Raw genomic sequence first — 25,759 nt, forward strand, 5'->3', positions numbered from 1 at the left:
CTGATTGGAGGAAATCTCTCTCTCTCTCTCTCTCTCTCTCTCTCTCTCTCTCTCTCTCTCTCTCTCTCTCTCTCTCTCTCTCTCGCCACTGTATCAAGTCTGACCATTCGAGATTTCACTGATTACTCTTGACCAATCACAAAGCACCATTGTTTCCAAGACCAAAGACTTCCTCTTTCTACAAGAAATAAACTCTATTTTTATATATACTACTTGAAGCCTTATGTTAAATTTGACATTCTATAACTTATTAAGCCATGCGCTGAGGTTTCATTTCATTTTATTGTCATGAAGATGGTAGGGTATTGGTTAGGGCTCAGGGTTTTGGATCCAAAGGTCATCAGTTCAAATCCCAGCCACACAAAGGTACCACTCCTGGGCCCCTGAGCAAGGCCCTTAGCATCATCAATTTCTGTGGATGAGAGTTTCAGTTAAATGCCATAACCAAGAATTGCCATGACTTTTGGTATCTTGTGGCCAGAACATAATAATTCATGGCCATGACTTTGTGGTCACTCATACAGTGACTTTTGGTATTATTGTTATACAGTGTTGTCCAGCCATCCAACATTGGAGCAATGAAATTTGCCCAATTAGTCTCAGCCTTATGTAGACAATAAATACCGTTTAGGAAATTAATACTCTTTATTTACCCAATAAGCCTTTTTTTTTTTTTTTTTAGCATTTTTAGTAAACAATTGAACACAGAAAGCCGATTCGGGGGCAGTTTTTGATTTCCAACAATGTTTAAAACATGCAGTAATATAACGCAAATAAAGATTTTACAGTCTTGATGTTAATTCCTGCTTGTAATTTTGTCCTATTGCAATATAAAGGTAATGTTTCTATCTAACAGTTGATATTCGCTAAATAGTTTCTTACCCTAACAGTGGTTTAATAGGAGCTGCATATTGTTTTTGTTGTCTTTATGTCATTTTATTGTTTATTCCCATACTGGAGACTGTACACAGGTCATATACGCTTTAGTATCCATAGATGGTCAAGTGGACATAATATAGATTTATACCAAAGATTAGGAGCTTTATTTCTGATTTTTTTTTGTCTTTGATTAAAAAACAAGTTTCCTATAAAATTATTATTTCAGGTTTTTTTAAAATTTTTTAAACTGCAATACATTATACAATAATGTATTTCTTTTTTTAATTTTTTTTTTTTTATTAAAGTTCTTATTAGACTCACTAATTACACACATTCAATCTAAATGAGCACACAAACAAGTCAAGACCTTTATCAGGATACAAATCTGAAACTGCAGAAGTCCACATTTCCTTCTCCGTCCATGATTACAAATGCACTCCCCTTTCTCTCTCTCTTTCTCTCACTCCTCCTTCCCCCTTTCCCTTTCCCCCAACTCTCTCTTACTCTCTCTCTCTCTTTCTCTTTACTGCACATCCCACCAATGTCCTTCCTTCTTTCTCTCTCTCATCTCTTCTCAAAAAGATTCATGGATTAACCTACAAGGATTTGTTTGGGATTTCATCATGAACACTACGCTCTTCCTTGTCACCCCTGTGTGCTACTTTCTCCTTTTTTATATCCTCTTCCACAGTGAGTATGGGGATCGATACGCTTTCTGTCAGAAATATCCACAAGGCTGTGCTACTTGTTGCTCAATATAAACATGTAAAAATGCATGTAAAAATTAAAAAAATTAGTTGTTTGTCTATTAAATATTTTCATGCATACATGAGGCAGTTCTTGTTAGTTTGTCACTCAGGCTTAATTGTAAGATTAAAAACCAGTGCTTGATTGTGATCTTTCTGATTTGAAAAACATTTCTATGGTCTTGTAAATAACTATTGTGAATTACTGAAAGAGTGTTTGTTACATTCATTTGCTTTACACATTAACAGATTTGGCAAAATGAGGAACAAAGGAACAAATGTATTTCCCAGCAGTAGATTCTAAGAAACGTGTATTAAATCAACAGTAAAATCGGCAAAAAAAAATCATTTAAAAACCTTTTTGCAGGTGGAATGTGTTCTGAGGCTGAGCATCGACTCTTTTCTGGCATCTTTGCCAACTATAACCAGTACATCAGACCAGTTGAGAATGTCTCTGACCCTGTCATAGTCCAATTTGAAGTGTCCATGTCCCAGCTCGTGAAAGTGGTAAGTGCCTGATTAAGTTTTTTTATTCAGATTTTTTTTTACATCCAGATTGTGAGAATGTAAGTGTGTTTTCTAGCCTCATTTGCATGGTCATGGATTTAGTGAAGTGAACGGAAAGAGGCTGTCGCTAAAACTAATCATTCAGTGAAGACCTCATCTGGCAGAATGTGCTCATCAGGCTAAATAGAAACACAATCAGTTCTGACAACTATGTAAAATGGAAGCAAAATAATGAATTTAGTTATGTACATGTATATATATATATGTGTGTGTGTGTGTGTGTGTGTGTGTGTGTGTGTGTGTGTGTGTGTGTGTGTGTGTGTGTGTGTGTGTGTGTCTGATGATCGATGTCCTCAGAGTGTTTAAGGTTTTCTTGTTCATCCGCTTGAATAATTTTGAAATTAGACCACATCATTGTAGCTTTTCCCATAAATTATTCTCGCAGCTTTAATGTCTGAGTGCATGCTGTCAGTGTTCTCAATACTTTGGCTGGAAATCAGCTGATCTGACACAGTCAATGGGCGTGAGATTGAGCCATGGGAAGACAGGAAGGAATTGTCACCTTTTCTCAGAGCTCATTTATTCTCTCATATCTCCATCAGGAAACTGGCTTTTATGGCCAGTTCTCAACTATCTTATTATCTATAAATCTATTCATCTATCTGTCTGCCAATCAATGCATCAATCAAATTCATTTGTCACTGTGTGTGAGTTTGTTTATATTTAACTCAATTTCATGCCAGCATCTAATTATTAAGAGTGTTAAGTATAAATATATTCTTTGAAAATGGCCTTCAGGCATCTCTGTACAGTACTTGTAGTCTTATGAGAAAGATAATCCGCTGTTTTTGCAAACTCGAGGTAAGAGCGAGAGAAAAACATGCCTTGTAGAATGTAGGTTTAAATGATGATGCAACGCTGGACACATCACAAACTATTTCCGTGAGCTAGTTATGCGAAATGTCATGGCATGCACTTTCTGATGAATGAGTATTATTATTATTTTTTAATTCTTTACCAGGTTTGTATTTATTTTGAAAAATGTGGTCAAATACAGTGAAGTATCTGTAACTACCCCATCGAATACAACAGTCTATTTCTATTTAATACTTCATCTGCTAGAAGCCTGATGTTTTCAACTGGACAAAGATGGAATGAGGACGTTTTCCCAAGAGGGTGTAGGAGTCAATGGTGTCGAAAGCACATTATAACTAACAATGATGCATTAAACCTTTGTTGTTCCTATTAAACCAAGCTGTTATTTTGCATTTTAAAGTAAAATATTTAATTATCAAAATTAAAAAAATCCTTTGTATAAACAATATAAAAAATATAAATTAAAATTTCCCATTATTGAGGATTCTCCTGATAGCATGCATGTGTGAACAGATGGAAGTGTAAATAAGGGATACAGGGAAAGTACCAGGGATTTATATTTTCCTCGATTTGCATGTTTTTCTCTGACGTCGTCTTGTCTCAGATCTGAGCCATAGCCTCTCTATGGCAGCAGCGATCATGTGAAGCAGGCATATTGCACAAACAACCCAAAGCTCCTGGTGTGCCGAGTTTAGTGCCTACAGGCAAAGAGGACTCAGGTGGTCTTCGGTTCTGCTCATTCCAACACGATCCAGACCGTCTGTGAGATATGGAGAACACAACTCGTTCTTTTCAGACTGATGTCTGGAATCTGGCTGCTTATGGTAGCTTCTTTTTTCTTACCATTTTTGGAAAGTTTTTGAGATGTACCAATTCCAAAACTGGTATCAGTGGGAGTGGTAGCTCAGTGGTTAAGGCTCTGGGTAACTGATTGGAAGGTCAGGGGGTTCAAGCCCCGGCATCACCAAGCTGCCACTCTTGGGCCCTTGAGCAAGGCCCTTAACCCTCTCTGCTCCAGGGGTTCCGTATCATGGCTGACCCTGCGCTCTGACCCAAGCTTTTGAGCAAGCTGGGATATGTGATGAACGAATTTCACTGTGCTGTAATGTATATGTGACCAATAAAGGCTATTCTATTCTTCTAAGATATCAGTTTGTTTTCATGCTCTAATAATAACTGTACTCTCTGATAATATATTAAATAAGCCTCTTGTTCAGTCTGTTGCTGTGCAAATGAGCATAGAATAAAAAAAACACTGATCTGGACATATTTTACATTTAATCCAATCAAAGCAGGCTGTTCTTGTGAACAAAAATATTCACCACCAAAAAGCAGTGAAAGAAGCGTAAAGAGAAACCGTTACACTTTGAACGGAGCACTGAAACACACTCACACACTTCTTTTCTGCTTACTCATCATGCTCGCTGATACTTGCTCCCTCTCCATGAGCAAGGGTCCATATCCCTTGTAGTTTTTTTATTACAGATATTATTTAAACATCATAACATCTCAAACACATAACTGAGCTTGGGCATAGTGCAAATTGTTAACAATTTTGCTTTTGATTGCTGAATATTAAATGTATTACCCATTTATGCAGCAGAACCAATATTGTTTAAGCATTAATGGTATTGTTGGATGAATTGGGTTTTGTCTTGGATAACAAATTGTCTTTTATTCCAGTGATTTAATGTAGATACAATTTTGATGTGCATGCTCTACAGACCCTATATTACTCACTATTATCTTTTTCACTGATGTGCTGATTTCATTCTCTAAAAGTGAAAAACTAGAATTGTTTTGAGAGGATTGTAAACCAGAGAAGTAAAATTATACGGGAAGGAAAGGAAGCAGATGAGAAGCAGAATTTGGCCCAGTCATAGCATAGACAGGTTTTGGGTAAAGCCCAGAGCATTTTGATAGATGATTCTCACCCTGTGTATGATAAGTTTCATCTCTTTCCTTCTAGCATTTGGTATAGAACTCCTATTAATAAAACAAATAGGTTTAGACAATAATTACTATTTTTTATTTAAATTTAAGATAAATACCTCTTAGGGAAAACACAAAGTTATTTGTACAGTGTGTTTGAGTTGTCTTATGTGATTTTCTTGTATGCTGCAACTAAATTGCTTTTTTTATTTATTTTTTTATTAAATAAATAAAGATGAACTGAACTGAACGCTCTGAGAGCCTTTTCTTTCTGTTTCCACAGGATGAAGTTAACCAGATTATGGAGACAAATCTTTGGCTAAGACACGTAAGTCTTATAATTGTACAGCTGCTTATCGTATTGCATTTTGTTTAGTTTAGCATGTTAGCACAAACAGAACATATGTCTTGGATGATGCACAGTGAGAATCAGAGGTAGCAAAAGTACACACATCCTTCACTTCAGTACAGTAACGAAGTACAGGTAGTCGTCGACTTACAACCACAATTAGGACCGACAAATCGGTCGTAACACGATTTGGTCGTAAGTAGAGTAGGCGATATGTACAGTACTGTAAAATGATGCCGGAAGCTGGTACGCACTGTCGTACACCGCGGCTAGGGGCGTAGCCGTGGCGTACGACACTCATAACACGATTTGGTCGTAAGTAGAGTAGGCTATATGTACAGTACTGTGAAATTATGCCGGAAGTAAAAAAATAATGTACGCCGCGGCTAGCGATTGTGTCGTAAAGTCGAATGGTCGTAAGTTGCATAGGTTGTAAGTCGACGACTACCTGTATTGGTATTGGTAGTAAAATGTCGGAAAGCACACTGGTACATGAAAACAGATATACGAATATATGTATCATGAGCAAATGCATCTAATTTTATATATATATATATATATATATATATATATATATATATATATATATATATATATATATATATATATATATATATATATATAAAGATGGCAAACAGGACATAGGTTAATGTGCGCATGGCACAAAGTCATTTGGATTAAAAGCACCAGCACATGTAACCACCATATCGGATAAGATAATGTCTCATGTAAACAGTCAACTGAATCTTTCAATGTGAATGATTTAAAAGAAAGGTGTACATGTAAACATGGCTATTGTGGGATTGTTTAACATATTGAAGATGTAATTGTTGGCAAATGGATGTGGCCTCAGAGGAATCAAACACAACTCGATTTACGTGGCATTACTGAAAACTAATAAACTCAGACATGGCTATCACACCACCACCAGTATGGAATATTTTGCTTAAATTTGGAAATAATTTTGAAAATTGTTTTAAGATCACCTTGTATCAACTTGAATTATTTTAATATGGAGATCATGGAAGAAAGTTAATCGTTTAAATGAATGATTGTTGGATAGCACAGAAAAATGCATTGTTATGCTCAAGGTAAATTGTTATACTATTTATTTAATCAAGGAGAATTATATGAAGAAATTAAGAACTGTCCAAATGCTGAAAAGAGAATGCTTGTGTTTACTCTGTTTATTCCACGACTCATCCACACATCTTAACGTGGAAGCAATCTTGTTGGTTTTTCTTCCGAAATATTGGAATTCGAGAGCTCTAGGGAATACATGTCTGCTGGTCTGCTGAATGTCAAGTAGCACACCTTGACCGCTCATAAAACGGACCATAAAACAAGAAGACAGTGTGCTTTTATAAAATGAAATGAAAGACAGTAAAACACAATACCTCTTGTGATCCTGTAAACAAGAAACAAATGCTGATCGAATGAATGAACTAACCAACAAATGAATGCCATTATATTGCACTCAATTGAAAGGAAAGTAGGTTAGAGGGGATAAGGAAAGAGTAACATGCAAATATTCTGTCGTCTGCCATCTTAGACTGCTAATCAATTAGAACCTTTATGAACCATTTATCTTTATCTGTGTCTTATTATCTATTATCCTCTATTCAATTACAGAGTCTGTCTGTCTGTCTGTCAACCCAAAGAGAGACAAAGAGGTCAGAGTCTGAGATATCACACGGAATAACTAAAGAAGGACAAATGTGCTGGCCTGTCATTGACCCGGGTGTGCTGACTTAGTGTTGTACATGTGAGCCATAACCTTAAAACGACCTTCGGGTGCTGTAAGCAAAAGGAGTTCGATACTGATAAAACAAATGACTCCATAAACTTGATATTTTAGCTTAACAGAACACGATATTACTGTAGCCTTATATTTATTAAATTTGGAAGAAGCCCTTATCAAAAGCTACATGTATTTATTTTATTCATACAACTCAGCAGCTGTAGGGTTAAGATCCTTGTTCAGAGGTCCAGAAGTGACAACTTGGTTTGACTCAAAATATTTGGACCCAAAGTTCAATGCCTTAACCACAGCTATGACCTTCTAAGACTTTTGTGTGACTGTGTGAACTAGATCATGTGTTACATGATTGTAATGTACAATGTGGAGGTAAATAATCAAGTGAAACAAGAGTATATAAATAAGTGTATATGTTTTTGTCATATTTTTATTTCATTTAAACTTTGCCAATTTAACAAATTTATAACCTGTAGCGAAATGACCATATTCGCCATAAAAAGGTCACAATATTAAATACATATAAATTCACCATATTCACCATGAATGAGACACAAAAATCATGCATTTAGCTACATAAAACATTAAGGAAAATTTTACCATTGCTGTCTCACTACGTATTCAGCTTTGAGTGCATCTTACAATGGTTGCAGTTGTTTACGAATATTGATAAAATGAACTTCCTGTGCATTAGTTGTATAAATGCACACTTTCCAGTCTATTCAAATCATCTAGACAAACCACAGGATAATACATTTTACTTCACTGCGCAGTTGAATTCTCAGTTCTAATTGGTACGAAGGTGTAATTAATTAATGGTTCCAGCTATAATTCAAATCACGGGTTTTATAAGTAATATACTACATCTAATGTGTTACCGTTTCTATTGTACCGACTTCCACAGGGGCCTGTATCAGTCTGTGGAATCATAATCAATCAAACTCAGTTTGAATATTGCATTTATGTTCATACTGTATGTAATGTTTGCCTGAGGTCAGAGATCCACAAACTGGCCAAAGTTGGCTCATAGTGACCTTTGATTTGGTCCATCATGCTAAATATGAGCAGAGTAAAAAAAAGAGGGGAACCGGACCAGGTTCATGTCTTTAACTAGAGATCACTGACTAGCTGTATAAGGAATTGGACCACATTGTACAATAAACTGGATTGTTCCTCACTGTACTATACATTTCATTAAACTAGAACTTTGATCAAATGAAACTGCATTATTTAAGTCATGTTTTATACTTATTTTTAAATGTTGTGATATAAATGGAACCAGTGAAACTTTAATTTGAATATTATAATAATAATAATAAATTAATTAATAATAATAAATACATAATAATACATTACATACGATACGATACATTATTTTTGTTTATGATATTTTTGTTTATGATATACAAAACATAATTGAATACATTATTACACAAAAAGTGTGGGCACCTTTGACTTAGATCAAGTATCAGTTGTCATGAAGGGGGAATGTACATTTTAAAGAAACCTTAGAAAAACCTTCACCTGGAAAAGCAAAACTTAACAGTTGTAATATTTGCATTTGCCACAGATATGGAATGACTACAAATTGAGGTGGAATCCCAAAGATTTTGGAGGTGTGGAGTTCATCCGTGTTCCTTCTAACAGGATCTGGAAGCCAGACATTGTGTTATATAACAAGTAATGTCAAAACAGATTTTTTCTTTCTTTTGGGTAAAATATGATATAATATGAAGGCCATATCAAAGTTTTAAAGTTCAGAATGTTTTTGGTTGACCTGTATTTATTTCTGATTCACAGTGCAGTGGGAGACTTCCAGGTGGATGATAAAACCAAAGCTCTTCTTCGCTACAATGGGGATGTCACATGGATTCCTCCTGCCATTTTCAAAAGCTCGTGCAAGATTGATGTCACCTACTTTCCCTTCGACTACCAGAACTGCACCATGAAGTTCGGCTCGTGGACCTACGACAAGGCCAAGATTGACTTGGTACTTATTGGTTCCACAATCAACCTGAAGGATTTCTGGGAGAGCGGAGAGTGGATGATTATTGATGCGCCAGGCTACAAGCATGACATTAAATACAACTGTTGCGAGGAGATCTACACGGATATTACTTACTCGCTCTACATCCGTCGTCTGCCCCTTTTCTACACCATTAACATGATCATCCCTTGCCTGCTCATCTCATTCTTAACTGTTCTCGTATTCTATCTTCCATCAGACTGTGGGGAAAAGGTGACACTTTGCATCTCAGTTCTCCTCTCCCTCACTGTTTTCCTCTTGGTCATCACTGAAACTATTCCTTCTACCTCTCTGGTTATTCCACTAATTGGTGAGTACCTCCTCTTCACCATGATCTTTGTCACACTTTCCATAGTCATAACCGTTTTTGTGCTTAATGTGCATTACCGAACACCTAAGACCCATACCATGCCACGTTGGGTGCGTCATGTATTCCTTAGTCTCCTTCCCAGAATTATGTTCATGACCAGGCCTGAGCGAGGTCCAGGGAAGCACAAAAGTTTCAGAGCTTCTCATCGATCATGTTCTCTCCATCCTCCCAATACCTTTCCCCAACATATGAACAAGCAGCATGGCCTACCAGGAAGCCTTTCTCGGCGCACTCCGCTTTTGCTCAGTACCGAACTGAACACCCTGAGTGAAGCTGTTAAGGCGACCTCAAGTTTCTTATGCAGAGATGGGAGATGTACCTGCTGCATGAGGCAGCTCTCTACTAAACTACCCACAGATGGAACTGGAGTGGCAGGAGTGGGTACTTCGGGCGCAATTAGTGGAGCAGCCATAATAGTAGGAAGTGGAGCAGGAGGAAGCAGCCCTTGTTCGAGCTCTTATTCTTTGGATGGCGGACTTTTGACTCTCTGCACACTGTCACCAGAAGTTCGAGAAGCTATTGAGAGCGTTAAGTACATTGCAGAGAATATGAAGCTGCAAAATGAAGCCAAAGAGGTAAGATGTTTCTTCATGCATTTGATTGTTAAATAAATAACAGTACCAAAATGTGGAACATAGCAACCTCCAGTAGATTTATACACACATAAAGAGCTGATCCTAAAAACGTACACATTATTATTTAGGCTTTAGGCCTACAACTAACAACATAATGCCTTTAAAGCATTTCAGAAGGTGTGTATTATCTACTAATGTACTAACTCTGAATATAGTGTAAGCCTGGGAGAAGCACCGGAGACTTACAGTTTATCATCTATCTATCTATCTATCTATCTATCTATCTATCTATCTATCTATCTATCTATCTATCTATCTATCTATCTATCTATCTATCTATCTATCTATCTATCTGTCTGTCTGTCTGTCTGTCTGTCTGTCTGTCTGTCTGTCTGTCTGTCTGTCTGTCTGTCTATCTATCTATCTATCTATCTATCTATCTATCTATCTATCTATCTATGTGTCTCTCTGTCTGTCTCTCCGTCTGTCTGTCTGTCTGTCTGTCTGTCTGTCTGTCTGTCTGTCTGTCTGTCTGTCTGTCTGTCTATCTATCTATCTATCTATCTATCTATCTATCTATCTATCTATCTATCTATCTATCTATCTATCTATGTGTCTCTCTGTCTGTCTCTCCGTCTGTCTGTCTGTCTGTCTATCTATCTATCTATCTATCTATCTATCTATCTATCTATCTATCTATCTATCTATCTATCTATCTATCTGTCTGTCTCTCTGTCTGTCTCTCCGTCTGTCTGTCTATCTATCTATCTATCTATCTATCTATCTATCTATCTATCTATCTATCTATCTATCTATCTATCTGTCTGTCTGTCTGTCTGTCTGTCTGTCTGTCTGTCTGTCTGTCTGTCTGTCTGTCTGTCTGTCTGTCTATCTATCTATCTATCTATCTATCTATCTATCTATCTATCTATCTATCTATCTATCTATCTATCTATCTATCTATCTATGTGTCTGTCTGTCTGTCTGTCTGTCTGTCTGTCTGTCTGTCTGTCTGTCTATCTATCTATCTATCTATCTATCTATCTATCTATCTATCTATCTATCTATCTATCTATCTATCTACATGAAAGTAAAATAGTGATAAATCACATTATTTGGTGGACATTTGATTTTTTTAACCTTAATTAATAGTAAAAGCTCTTCATTTCTGTGATCTTTACAACCAGCATTGGTCATAAAGCAATATGCTGCAAATATTCTAGACTGCTGTTGGTTTATTTAAACCCTTTTTTTTATTCATATCATTATCTTGATAATCTTACATCTTTACATCATATTACTTGAAACATCGAAGAAAGAAAAAAACGATCTGGATCCCAAAGTCTCCATTTACATCCTCTGATTTATCTTCTTATGTGTCCTTTGAGAGGCGATAAACAAGAGTTTTATAGAGAAGCTGATAATTTACACAAATCATCCTAAAATATTTTCCATCCCCTTTCTGTTAATGTACTGTGATGAACATCAGTTGGAATCAAATAAATCAAATCCAGTCATCCAGCAGAATTTGCTCCTTTAATATGAAAATCACACTTTACTTAATGCTTCTGCATCCATTTTGTGAGTGTGAGGATGAAATCCTCTTTACTCTGCTGATCTCCCCATGCTGAGGAGATTTTTGTAATTCGTGTCTGCTGTTTCGCTTCACCTGTTCAAGGTCCAGGATGACTGGAAATACGTGGCCATGGTGATTGACAGAATCTTCTTGTGGGTGTTTATCCTGGTGTGCATTCTGGGAACTGCTGGACTCTTTTTACAGCCCCTTCTCATGGGAGAAGATATGTGATTCTCCATGATCTCCTTAAACAGACTTAAGATACCTTGGAGGGTGTGGAGGGTGTGTTTGACTTTATAAACATCAAACCAAGGACATCCAGAGCACTCAGTAGTCCTTGTATAGTAGCTTCCTATTTTTTTTTTTTTTTTTTTGAGAAGACTTCCAAGAAGTGGGTAAAAAAAAAACAACATCTTTCAACTAATTTCTTAAGCACCTAAAGATCATTAGATCTGAAATTTCACACAGAATTGTGGTTCCAGAGTTTTTTATGTAGTACATTGTGTTGTTAAATGTCATAATGTCATGAATGACTGGATATTCATGCTTGTTTAAAAATAAAAAAAAAATAAAAGTCTTTCACTTATAACTAGCAAAGTGTTGTCATAAGAAATACACTGACGCTATCAGCAGAGCTCTATCCAAAATCTGTCACTTTTTGTCCCGGTTTTGTGGACAGTGCCATCTAGTGGTTGTATAAGGCATTATCAACTCAGAGAACCTACCTACAATGCATTATAATGTATGCCTACAATGCATTATTAAGATTTATATATATATATATATATATATATATATATATATATATATATATATATATATATATATATATATATATATATAATGTGTATATATAAATATATAATCTCATATTGGGTTATATTTCTTAAAGATTCAACTGTATTTCTGCACAAAAAATAATAAAGATCCTAACAATCTATAAAGATCCAATCGGTATAATATAATATTTGACTTTTGGTATCGCCAATAATAATAATAATAATAAAAAGGTTTTAGATTTTATAGTAAAAGATAGGTTGTGGTTTTGTCTCATTTATTTTAAGAAAGAGAAAAGGAAGCTGATGAAGGTGTAATTATATATAGCTGGTATAAAGTAAGTCATAAGAGGAACTGACTTATTTCATTAATGTGCCACTTTCAGTGCAACTACAAGCACAATTTATTTGCACATTTATTTTTTTAAATAAATGCTTGGAATTTGTTGGAAGATCCAGGAGCTATAAAAGAACTCCAAAAGGAACAAGACACTTCGGGATGTGCTGTTTTAGAGGGAAAAATAAACACATAAAAGAAAATAAATGATGACAACAACAACAACAACAACAACAACAACAACAACAACAACAACAGCAACAACAACAACAGCAACAATAATAATAATTAGTAAAAGTAGTATTGTTGTTGGTGGTCATGCATTTATTTATTTATTTATTTACATGAAACATGCTTAATATTGTGTAAGGAAAAGCATTTAAGGGTTTGCTGTTATAGGAAAATAATAATAATAATAATAACAATAATAATTGTTATTATTGTTATTATTATTATTAGTTTCCTACAATAATAATTATATAAATACTATTTATTTGTTTTATTTATATATATAATTTTTTATTATTATTATCCTAAAAAATCCTGCTTTCAAGATATTACAGTTTTTCTCAACTGCTTTCAGTCATTTCTCACAAAAGAACTGCATTTCTCAAAACTACTCGTCCCACCGTCAGAACCTGTTGTCAGTTCTTCACATCATATCAGCAATGTTTTGTTGTTTTCATCAATTTGCAATTGCTTTTGGACAACATGCAAATGGTTCTGTACATCTGTCAGCTGCTTTTGACAATTCTTGTTGCTTTTGTCCTGCTGTGCAAAATAACTTGTCCTGGTTCTCAGCTAAAATGTCACAACCACCAAACCAATTAGTCTTTTTCTCAGGTTGGAAGTCTGTACTATCAAAATGAGTGAACATGTTCTCAGAATTGTATGTCTGTACAGATTTCTACAAATTATGAGTACATGTTTGCTAAGAAATATGTCCAGAATTGACTAATTGCTCTCAGGTGAGTTTTCACCTTCGTTAACAAAGAGAAACATGTGCAACTCTAGACTAACCAATGATCAACCAGTTCTGTGAAATAGCTCAGAGGTGCAACTCATGAAGACTGATTTGACAGGGTCACATATATATATATATATATACAGTGCACAACACAAGTGTTCCCCTTTCTGATAATGGAAGCTGAAGGAAGAAAAAGAGAATTAAGACTGCGTGGTGGAAGAGTACAGAGACACAGAAGAGGAAGGGGTATAAGATGCCAAAGATACACAGCGATTCCAGATGAAATCAGGGCCACACTGGTGGATCACGTTATCAATCATGGCCTTACAATGGAAGAGGCTGGTCGAAGGGTGAAGCCAAATGTTGGAAGAACAACTGTGTCATCAATAATTCAAACATTTCGTAGAGAGAACAGGTATGTAATGTACTGTATAGAAAAAGTAATATTGTAGACTTACTGTTACGTATACTGTAACACACCTTAGGTTTTCCATGCATACAGTATTCTTAGTTATTTACTGTATGAATCAAAATCCTGTGATCCCTATACTTCTATAATTTGCAATATATTTTCTCATGTAGGACTGCAAGACAACCTCGCAGGGGTGGCAGAGGGCCCCTTTTAACACCTCAGCAGGAGGAAGCAATTTGCAACATGGTTATGTCTAACAATGCCATAAGACTAAGGGAGATACAAAGTGCTATTGTTGAAGACAACAGTATCTTTGAAAATATACAATCTGTGAGCATTTCAACTATAGACAGGGTCTTGAAAAGACATGTAATCACCATGAAGCAGCTGTACAATGTACCCTTTGAAAAAAATGCTGACTGAGCTACGACTCCAGTTTGTACAGGTATGTTGTATAATCACTATACTGTAAGAGTAACTTCTACACATTTGATATTGGTGGAACTTCATAGATCTTTACACTTGATGTAGCTGTAAACAATGAAGACAAATACAGTAATTTATGCACACTGTGTTTTTCTGGTGTATAGCGCATAATGGAAATGGAATCAAGAGAACCACCTCATAACTTCATATACTTGGATGAGGCTGGCTTCAACGTGGCCAAAGGCAGAAGGCGTGGTAGAAATCTAATCGGCCAGAGAGCTACTGTTGATGTCCCAGGCCAACGTGGAGGAAACATCACTATGTGTGCTGCTATTTCAGACCAAGGTGTGCTAGCTCATATTCCTATTATGTACAACACACAGCATCTCCTTACATTCTTAGACAATCTCTATAGAAATGTCATTCCTGAAGATGAGAGGGACCTCAATCGAGATGATCTACCAAAGTATGTAGTAATTTGTTACAATGTCAGTTTCGATCACTCTGACAACATCAGGCAGTGGTTTGTCCACCACCGCAGGATGCTGATTGAATTCCTTCCACCCTACTCCCCGTTCCTGAACCCAATCGAAGAGTTTTTTGGAGGTGGAAGGTTTATGATCATCAGCCACATAGGTGGATGACACTGCTGGCTGCCATGGATGCAGCATGTGAGGACATCTCAGCAGATGCATGCAGAGGCTGGATTAGGCACTCAAGAAGATTCTTTCCACCGTGCATAGCAAGGGAAAATATATGTTGTGATGTGGATGAGAATCTGTGGCCCAACAGAGAGGACCGACATGACGCATAGGAAAACTGCCATATAATTTTACCTTTACCTTCTGTACATGTATAGATTTCCCCACTTTGTCTTTTTCAGGTTTTCATTTGTTGGTAAATAGCCTATGTGTAGTTTCCTTTGTTTTCTGTATGTAAGTACCACTATTGACAGTACAGTAAAAATGTGAATACAGTGTGATCGATTCTTCCATATACTGTAACGTGGGTCGATGTTGATTGGTTAACTGAGGTTAGATGGAATCAATCAGAAAAATTATCTATTCATACCATTTAAATTACTGTAACACCTGGTTGATGCACAATGGTTTGCTAAAGTAACTTCTTTTTTTACCGGAGGAACACTGTAAATTATGACACACACCAGTACGGTAATTTAGTAGTTTCTAGTCATCAAAACCTGACTTGAGTATAATTTAAATAACTAAAACTGAGTATGATGTTCTACTGACAACATGACTAATAATTTTGCCTGTCACGTTCACATTGTAAAAAAAATGACATGGGATTCTGCTGCCTCTGACACGACATGATTGATGAAAAAACACGCTTTTGCACGATAGACAAAGCATTTTGAGCAGGTGACGCGTATTTTCCGGTTATCCACTATGTTGTGCAGTTTGTACGTGTTGTTTTGAGAAATGCACTTGGAGATCTGCAAACTTTAATTCTGATCTGAGAAATGACTGAAAGCAGTTGAGAAAAACTGTAATCATGTAAATATAATGTACACTTGCTTTATGGTGTCTTAGCCTTATGTTTTATAACAGGCTTTGTCACACATGCTTGTAACTGCATTTGTAAACTATATACATAAGAAGTTATCATATATTACTGTTATGTAATGCCTGGAGAGCCTGATGCAGATGCTGGATTAAAACCAGTTTGGCCAAATAATCCAAGATGGCAGACATTAATATAAACGTAGAGCAGGCCGCGGTCGGGAATCAGCAAACAATACACAAGAGCGAGAAACAAGAAACAGAAACAGAAAGAGAAATGTAAAGAAAAGGGAAATGGGAAACATGAAATGAGAAATGAGAAACAAAATGGTTTGGTAAATGACAGTGAGCTACTTTATAAACTGGATTTGGACACAAAGACGTATTAAAACACAAACAAATGAACACGGAAGTAAGAACCAATGATGAGACGGGGTGAAGTCATTACTGATCTGAGTTAATGAGTATATACTACACACTTAGACACCAGATTTATAACATGCTATATTAATAATAATAATAATAATTATTATTATTAAATTAAGATTTTCCCCCCGAAACTGTCACAACAAAGTGGGAAGCATGAAATTGCCTTTAGATACAGAATCGTTCGATTTCAGCAAACCCGTTCCAGTATGACAGTGCCCCTGTGCACAAAGCGAGCACAAACAGGATGCTGTATGGTTTATATGGTTTAAAATGAAAGAGCAAAGAGGACTAAAATGGAACGGGATGTAAAACTGTATACTGTAGTGATTTATAATCTTACTGAAGTGTTACACATAAGAGGAAGCCTTCGCTTTTGATTCTGGTTTCATCCTCACGTCATTCTAGGGAGTTGTTAGTCCCCGTTCTCACCTCTGAGCTTTTCAATAGCGACCTAAAACTACATGTGGTTTGATATCCTAAAAACCTTTTTTTGAAGCAATGTCGATTAGGGAAAGCAAACAAATAAAACAAATAGAAAAGAATGTAACGGTAATGAACGGTTTATCGTGATGTTTATTGTAAACCGTTTCAAATGAAATGTTCTACTTGAAGCAAGCGAGACTCCGAAACAGCCATGAGCTAGCAAAGGTTTTGTGGTGCACCACATGGGAGTGGAATAAAAGCGAGAACGCGTGCAGCAGGCAGGCCTCTTTTTTACTCTTTCACTCATTCACATTTATTTATCTTGTGTTAAAACTTAAGACATTGAAGTGTAGTCATTGTGTGGAATTATATTTCGGCTTTTGACAGACATTGTGATAATTTTGGCATTTAGAGCAGTTTTGCCTGAATGACAAATAACTAATAAACAGAATACAAGCAAATTGGACGAATTTCTAATAAGGCAAAAATAAACAAAATTACTGGTAATGTTGATTTAGGATTTATAATGCATTTTATTAAAAAAATATTAAATAATATTTACTCTGGCCACACACACACACACACACACACACACACACACACACACACACACACACACACACACACACATATATATATATATATATATATATATATATATATATATATATATATATATATATATATATATATATATATATATATATATATATATAAACCTTTATAAATGAATCCAGTTAAAAGTCATTTTCTTAGGTTTCTACAAAATAAATAAGGGATACGTTAAGGCTTGAAATAAGATATATACATTAAAACAAACACACTTGTATGTCTAAAAATTGAGAAAATGATATAATCGACAACCCATATAACACTGCTTGCTCGTCTCTCTGGTATGTCAGAAACCTAAGTTTCACTTTGCACTCAGTGCATAATTACCGTTACCCTGTTGTGAACACACAGTGACTTGTAATGAAAGAGAGAACTAAACACATCCCACGCTTAAGCTCTACAATGCTTCACTTCAGTATGTTAAGTAAGTAACTTTTATATCTACTGCAAGAAAATGATCATACATTTTTGAGATTATTAAAGAAATGTCAAAAGTAATAGTTTTCCTGATATTCAATTTGATTTTAGTGATCTTGGTGGCTTGGCTGTTTCAGGCTCGAGGTATGGATTCATTTATGTGGTAGTAAAATACTTTAGCATTAGTATAACACTAACTGTATATAATTTATATATATATATATATATATATATATATATATATATATATATATATATATATATATATATATATATATATATATATATATATATATATATATATACAAGCACATATTTGCAGTTAGAACTAACTCTATTTTTCTTTTAAAGGTAAAGAAATCTATCCAGCCAAGATTTTTGCAAACAAAAACAGAGACATATTGGAGTTTACATGCAGCACATATGGGCTTAAGGATGGATTTCAGAATCATAGTACTTTCCATATTTACCTCTGCAGAAATAGATTTGGCATAGATACAAAAATGAGTTCTCAGGACGCAACATTTTTTATAGACGAAAAAAAAAAGGACAACGCAGGAAACTACAGTTGTGTTTTTTCGGTGGATAGATATAACTATAAGGAAGTAAGAGGACACGGTCTCAATTCTATTTTCATTACTGTGAACGGTAAGATTTAAGATTTTATTACTGAAAAATATGATCATTTAGGAGTAAAGTCTCGCAATAAAAGGCAAATATTGACCTTAACTCATTATGTCATTCCTCACATCAAGATCCTTTCACCCCGGCGGAGATAATCTTGCCCGAGACGAGTGTAAAAGCAGGAAGTGATGTTGAAATCCAGTGCACTTCTTTAAAATTACCTGAGAGGAACCAGAAAGGCAACATTTATGCTTATTTGTATAAGAATGGCACTGTAATTCAGGTGAACATTTGGGACACAGTGAAGAACGAGGTGAGGTTTACTCTAAAAGAAGTCACAACACAAGATGCTGGGACATACATCTGTTTTGTGATGTCAGAGCCGTGCCCTTTTCCTGAAAAAGTGCACGGTGTCAATGAAGTCAATCTTCATGTTACAGGTAAGATGCAAAAGGAAGTTGATAAAATAATAATAATAATACACACCCTCTTATCAAGACAATCATTTCACTAATTATACGTTTATTAGTAGTAATTTTGAATACTACTACTGAATACAAGGTGTGTGTATGTGTGTGTCTATATATATATATATATATATATATATATATATATATATATATATATACACTTTATTTTTTTTCCAGAACACTCATATAAAACTGTAATGATTACTATTGGTGGGTTTTCTCTGCTGCTGCTGATTATTTTGTGTCTTGGACTTTTGGGACTGTTTCAAAAGCAAGGTCAGTTACAAGGTCATTATTAACACTACACGCTGAGGTGAGAATGCTCATCAAATTAATTTATTTTTATAATATAATATATTATGATATATAATATAATGTATTACACCTTTGTTATACACTGTTTTCTTCAGTAGCTTGCTTTAACCTCAAAAGTGAAAGGTTTGTTTATTTTTGATTGTCTTACTATTAATTTTCTATTTAATTAAAAAAATTGCAAATGTATCAATATTAACATTTCCACTGACATTTCTGTGAAGCAGAACAGCTGAACATAGGAATGACATGAACACAGAGATGGCCCAAGGTATCATTGTTTTCCTCTTTTTATATATATATATATATATATATATATATATATATATATATATATATATATATATATATATATATATATATATATATATATATAAATTCTATATATTTTATCTGCTACTAATAAAATTAAAGCTTTGTCTAAAAATGATTTTTTTTTTTTCTAATCGCTTTTTTACTAGTAACAGGTGAAATGCAGAATGAGCTCAGGTAAAGTGGTTTTATTTGTTTATTCTTGATCTCAGTTGTTATGCCTAGAGAGTTAAGAAGACTAAGCAAAAGTTGATTTGCTGTGGGTCAGCTAGCCATCAAACGATGCATGTTTATCACATAATGTCCCTACTCTCTTTTACGTCTGGCTGGCTAACGATAACAGGGTTGAAATTCAAGGTTGAAACTCTTCATCAAACCGTAGGACAGTGTGACAGTCAGCTAAAAGTGTTCTTTGAATAGAGCTTAGCATCCTGAAGGTCCTGTTAGAAAAGTGTGATAAAACTTGACAACATGCATTTTGATGTGGCTGCATTTTTCCATTAATAAAAGTCATTTACTGTGCAAAAAACAATCCATTGTAAACTACTGCATCCACATTTTACTTTGAGTAAGAATGTACAGCTGAAAAAAATCTTTTAAATGGTTTCTCCTTTAGTGTTCTACATTTGCAAGTTTCTAAGATTGTATACTTACAGTTGTGTTTTTTTCGCCTAAATTTATTTTCATGCATTTCAGCTTTGGTTCAGAATGGGATGATACCTCAGACTCAGGTGAGTGTATGCTACAGTGAGCTTTATAATGACATTTTTGAAATGTTGTGCATGACTATCACTTGTAGAGAGATCATATCATTTATCAAATTTTTGCTTTTATCCCAGTTCTTGGTTCACACGAGCGTGTTTATCAGGTAAGCTTGTATAAGTACCTGCTAGTTTTAAGCAATTAGGTGAGATATTATATCAAAATAATAATAATAATAGGATGTTCTAGATCGAGTGCTATTTCAGAAAGAAAAAAATTCAGTGATTTCTGTGATAATTACAACTTGAATTTCAAAGACTTGTAGAATTCATGACAGAGCTGCTCTGGCCCAGCACCTTCCTTCAATTTGCTCACTGTGTATATGCCATTGAAAAAAAATAGCATGGTACAAAAATATTTTATAATGTTATGTGCATTTCTTATTCAGTTTTCATATTTTTTTAGGTGTGTGTGGAGCCATAGGAAAATCAGAAGTACAGCTGGAGCGATAGACCAGAAGCTCCATAATCTCTAGTACTAATAAAATGCTGGTTTCCAAAAGATCCACATTTTTTTTTATTATAACCCACATCTGTCCCAATGATACCATTAATCTTAAAAAAAAAAAAAAAAAAAGATTTACACAAAATTTGTATAATGTTTCAGTTAGGCGTTGTTTAGCACAAGCTAAAAATTATACACAGGCTCTACATACACATCTCATTAAAGAAATATACAGTGCATAAAATTATAAAGGCTTTTTGAACCAAGGATTAACTCAAAATGAAGGAATGCTTTTCTACTGTATGAGTCACACTGTTTATTTACTGTAATTAAGCTTATTGATGTCAAGCAAATGTGAAGTGATTTAATTGCTGTGTACATTTTCCAGTATACAAATGTTTGTTTAGTACTTAAATTAGCTATCCTTAATAAATATTCACACTTATCACATCATTTCAGTTGATGTCATACAAACAACACAGTTTGTTGTAGCTAATAAAGAGCTCCGTTCTGGCAATATTTGCTCCACTAAAAGTGATTTCTCAAAAAATACGGCTTGATTAACTTGACCCTTTGGATGATATTATGCACTGTAGATTATGATAACTTCAATCTGTTTACAGAAACTCCTTTCTGAAATTGCTCCACTATTTTTAGCTGCAGCATTGGGGGAATTGGTGATCCTCTGCCCATCTTGACTTCTCAGAGACACTGGCACTCTGAGAGGCTTTTTTATACCCAATCATGTTGCCAATTGACCTAATAAGTTGCAAATTGGTCCTCCAGCTGTTCCTTATATGTACATTTAACTTTTCTGGCCTCTTATTGCTACCTGTCCCAACTTTTTTGGAATGTGTAGCTTTCATGAAATCCAAAATGAGCCAATATTTGGCATGCCATTTCAAAATGTCTCACTTTCAACATTTGATATTGTATCTCTATTCTATTGTATATAAAATATAAGATATGAGATTTGTAAATGATTGCATTCCTTTTGTATTTTTAAATATTCAATTGTTATGAAGGACATTTTTGTATAATTGTTTGTTCCAATGTAAATGAAATATAATTTACCACTGAAACACTTGTTTGTTCACAGAAAACAAAGTCAAATTTGTTTCATTTATAAGAAATAAAGAATTCTATTTTGCACACTAAAATGGCTAGTTTTATTCTTTTGCTAGATCAAAAATTCAAACCCAGTATGCAAAAAGAAAACATGTACATACTCTGTGTTGTTAAAAAGTATATATTTACATCACTGAACTAAAAAAAAAAATTTAATAGGGTTACTGTATGTTCTGTAATTTAATATGTACAACATTAACCTTTCATAAGATGGACAGCGTGACAGCCCGCTATACCTTCTGACAACATTTTATTCCTCTTTGTCACAGTACCATAACACTATGATTATAGGTTTCCACCCATACTATATGCCTCATAACCTTACTACATAGAACCGAATACTACGCTGTAGTTCATAAAAAACTCTAGTTGATAAAAAAAACACATTTCTGAGTCTCTTTTCCCCCTTGGAAGCAACAAGTTATTAAGAGTTAATTACTGCTGCTGTCCAATAGTGAACAATGGGCTGGTTATAGTACAGTCAACAAATTCTTTTTACCACTCACACACACACACACACACACACACACACATACACACACACATACACACACACACACACACATACACACACACACACACACACACACACACACACACACACACACACACACACACACACAGACAAGATAATCTACTTAGCTCTTTGAAAATGAACGTGTGCGGCACTATCTGTAAGTAAACCTCCAATTGTGCTTTAATTTTTGTTTAAAATGTAAACTTTATTTATTTATTAATTTATTTATTTTGCCTTTTTTCCTCGAAAGATGTGTGTTTGATGATCGCATCATCTGTATCTCTATCAGAAGGTATACCATTTATTTTTCTTCACACTGATTACATGAAGCGAAGTGTTTTACAAAGTTATAAAAAGTTTTGACCAATGATGTTTCTTATCATAATAGATGATCTTAAGTTAAATGTTAAAAAGTGTCTTAATTTTACAAATTTTTGCTTGCAATTGTTGGTTCAATAGGTAATTCTTTGGAGGTTTATCCAGCACAAATATCTGGACCCTTCACAGCAAAAGTTGTTGAAACTATATTGTTCAAATGCAGCACTGACATTCAGAGCGCAAATAAAATAGTTCACATATACAGTACAGACCAAAAGTTTGGACACACCTTCTCATTCAAAGAGTTTTCTTTATTTTCATGACTATGAAAATTGTAGATTCACACTGAAGGCATCAAAACTATGAATTAACACACGTAAAATTATATATGGAATTATATACATAACAAAAAAGTGTGAAACAACTGAAAAATGTCATATTTTAGGTTCTTCAAAGTAGCCACCTTTTGCTTTGATTACTGCTTTGCACACTCTTGGCATTCTCTTGATGAGCTTCAAGAGGTAGTCACCTGAAATGGTCTTCCAACAGTCTTGAAGGAGTTCCCCGAGAGATGCTTGGCACTTGTTGGCCCTTTTGCCTTCACTCTGCGGTCCAGCTCACCCCTAAACCATCTCGATTGGGTTCAGGTCCGGTGACTGTGGAGGCCAGGTCATCTGGCGCAGCACCCCATCACTCTCCTTCTTGGTCAAATAGCCCTTGATGCCTTCAGTGTGAATCTACAATTTACATAGTCATGAAAATAAAGAAAACTCTTTGAATGAGAAGGTGTGTCCAAACTTTTGGTCTGTACTGTATTTGTGTAAAAATGGAGTTGGAGAGAGATTAAAACCACTTAAAAATAAGGATGAGCACAACTTCACTTTGAGAAATATATCAGTACAGGACTCTGGTATTTACAGTTGTGTGTACTCATTTGCAAAATATCCTCCAAAGAATATAACATGGTCAGAGATGACTTCAATCAATCTCCAAGTCACTGGCAAGTAATTTATCCATATTTCTCAGAAACCTGACCTGAATAATCATGAATTTAATCTGTACTTTGATTCAACTTTGCTTTTTTTGTGAAATAGTGTGTCTCAAAGACATTATAAGTTAATTAGGATTAAAATTAGTATTTATTTATATATCATATTCTTCCATTATATCAGTTTGCCTAAGGCTCTGGATTCATATTTATTTAAATCAAAATGCAGAACAGTTATCCAATTAATATAATGCAAATATTAACATTTAATAATTAAAAATTTTAATAAAATGTAATAATTAATTTTTTTTTTTAATGAAAAATAAAAAAGTGAGAATAACTTTACTCCATTGCCAAAGCACTGTTCATACACAAATATTTCTTAATAAATATTACCTATTTATCTTATTTTAAATAACAAGAATTTGGGTTTAATTATTTAGTTACAAATGAAGGTACACATTATTTATTTATTTCATTTTATATCAATAGGATGAGATAAACACCTACCTGATGAATTATAAAAAAAAAAAAAATTTATATATAAATTTTACAAAAGTAATTGCTAAATAATATCCAATAAATGTAAATATTACTGGCATAGTTGAATGGTAGCAGTTTAAAACAAGTTTTATAATCAATTGATGAAATATTGGATATCTGACATTTCAGACACAATGTAATCAGATATTTGTTCATTTTACATCATTGAATAATAGTTCCCATGGAAATCACAGCTGGATAGTGATAGATGAGTAATGCTTTTGCTGTTATACTAAACATCAGAATTCTAGAAACACTGCTTATTTATTGAACTAAAGGACATGAACTAGTGCTTGCATAAAGTGTAGAACATTATTGTAAAAAGTATATTTTGAAAAGTGTACAAAATCTTAATTATCTGATGAACTGAATCTATTTATTTCCGGTCAACAGATAACTTTGGAAATTATTCCAGCACAAATTTCCGGACCCTTCACAGCAAAAGCTGGTGACAATTTAACATTAAAGTGCATGATCCCTAACATTCAGAGTTCATACAAAGAAGTTCACGTGTATTTGTGTAAAAATGGTGTTGGGGAGAAAATAGAACTACTTGGAAATAAAGAAGAACACACCTTCATTTTAAGCAATATTTCAGTACAGGACTACAGTTGCGTATTCTCATTTACAAAATATTCTCCAACGAACATTACAGGATCAAGGACAAACTTAATCCATGTTCAAGTCACTGGTAAGTGATTTTAGGTAATCCAATTAAATCCAATTAGTTTTATCTTATATATATGTAGAAGTGTTAAGATTGTTCATTAGAATCATGTACTTTTATTTTACCTTTTATTTGTGCCATTTTTTACGTTCATAAATAAAAGTTCCTTCATGTTCTCCCACTTAGAAATCATGGAGGGGTCTGAAATTGTCATCGTAGGTGCATGTCCACTGTGAGAGACATAATGTAAAAAAAAATAATCCAGAAATCACAATATATGATTTTTTAACTATTTATTTGTATGATACAGCTGCAAATAAGTATTTGAACACCTGAGAAAGTCAATGTTAATATTTGGTACTGTAGCCTTTGTTTGCAGTTACAGAGGTCAAACGTTTCCTGTAGTTTTTCACCCGGTTTGCACACACTGCAGGAGGGATTTTGGCCCACTCCTCCACACAGATCTTCTCTAGATCAGTCAGGTTTCTGGCCTGTCGCTGAGAAACACTGACGCTGAGTTTGAGCTCCCTCCAAAGATTCTCTATTGGGTTTAGGTCTGGAGACTGGCTAGGCCACGCCAGAACCTTGATATGCTTCTTACAGAGCCACTCCTTGGTTATCCTGGCTGTGTGCTTCGGGTCATTGTCATGTTGGAAGACCCAGCCTCGACCCATCTTCAATGCTCTAACTGAGAGAAGGAGGTTGTTCCCCAAAATCTCGCAATACATGGCCCCGGTCATCCTCTCCCTAATACAGTGCA

The 25,759-nt window shown here is 34.7% G+C and overlaps 1 protein-coding gene and 2 long non-coding RNA genes across 3 annotated transcripts; all 3 read left to right on the top strand.

The window, feature by feature from the left end:
- The first annotated feature begins 1,421 nt into the window (after positions 1 to 1,421).
- On the top strand, positions 1,422 to 12,129 carry chrna3 (cholinergic receptor, nicotinic, alpha 3). The gene is made up of 6 exons (XM_083553017.1): positions 1,422 to 1,569; positions 1,993 to 2,132; positions 5,224 to 5,268; positions 8,616 to 8,725; positions 8,846 to 10,016; positions 11,695 to 12,129. The coding sequence occupies exons 1-6, from the start codon at positions 1,503 to 1,505 to the stop codon at positions 11,821 to 11,823; spliced, it is 1,662 nt and encodes a 553-aa protein (XP_083409143.1). The 5' UTR covers positions 1,422 to 1,502; the 3' UTR covers positions 11,824 to 12,129.
- Positions 12,130 to 17,724: 5,595 nt separating this feature from the next.
- LOC310732567 lies at positions 17,725 to 19,325 on the top strand. The gene is made up of 5 exons (XR_014535500.1): positions 17,725 to 17,921; positions 18,026 to 18,058; positions 18,266 to 18,562; positions 18,670 to 18,978; positions 19,186 to 19,325. It is a non-coding gene; the product is annotated as an uncharacterized lncRNA (long non-coding RNA).
- A 60-nt stretch (positions 19,326 to 19,385) lies between these two features.
- Positions 19,386 to 20,988, top strand: LOC310732568. The gene is made up of 6 exons (XR_014535501.1): positions 19,386 to 19,446; positions 19,545 to 19,591; positions 19,782 to 19,809; positions 20,329 to 20,363; positions 20,472 to 20,500; positions 20,800 to 20,988. It is a non-coding gene; the product is annotated as an uncharacterized lncRNA (long non-coding RNA).
- Positions 20,989 to 25,759: the final 4,771 nt, after the last annotated feature.

Source organism: Silurus aristotelis (genome assembly GCF_946808225.1).
Source record: "Silurus aristotelis genome assembly, chromosome: 10".
NCBI lineage: Eukaryota > Metazoa > Chordata > Actinopteri > Siluriformes > Siluridae > Silurus > Silurus aristotelis.

Bases quoted from the DNA above. Each gene is read 5' to 3' on its own strand.
- chrna3 (XM_083553017.1), top strand. From the start codon at position 1,503: ATGAACACTACGCTCTTCCTTGTCACCCCTGTGTGCTACTTTCTCCTT. The intron at 8,726-8,845 runs GTAATGTCAAAA...TCTGATTCACAG, and splicing joins GACATTGTGTTATATAACAA to TGCAGTGGGAGACTTCCAGG. The intron at 10,017-11,694 runs GTAAGATGTTTC...CACCTGTTCAAG, and splicing joins TGCAAAATGAAGCCAAAGAG to GTCCAGGATGACTGGAAATA.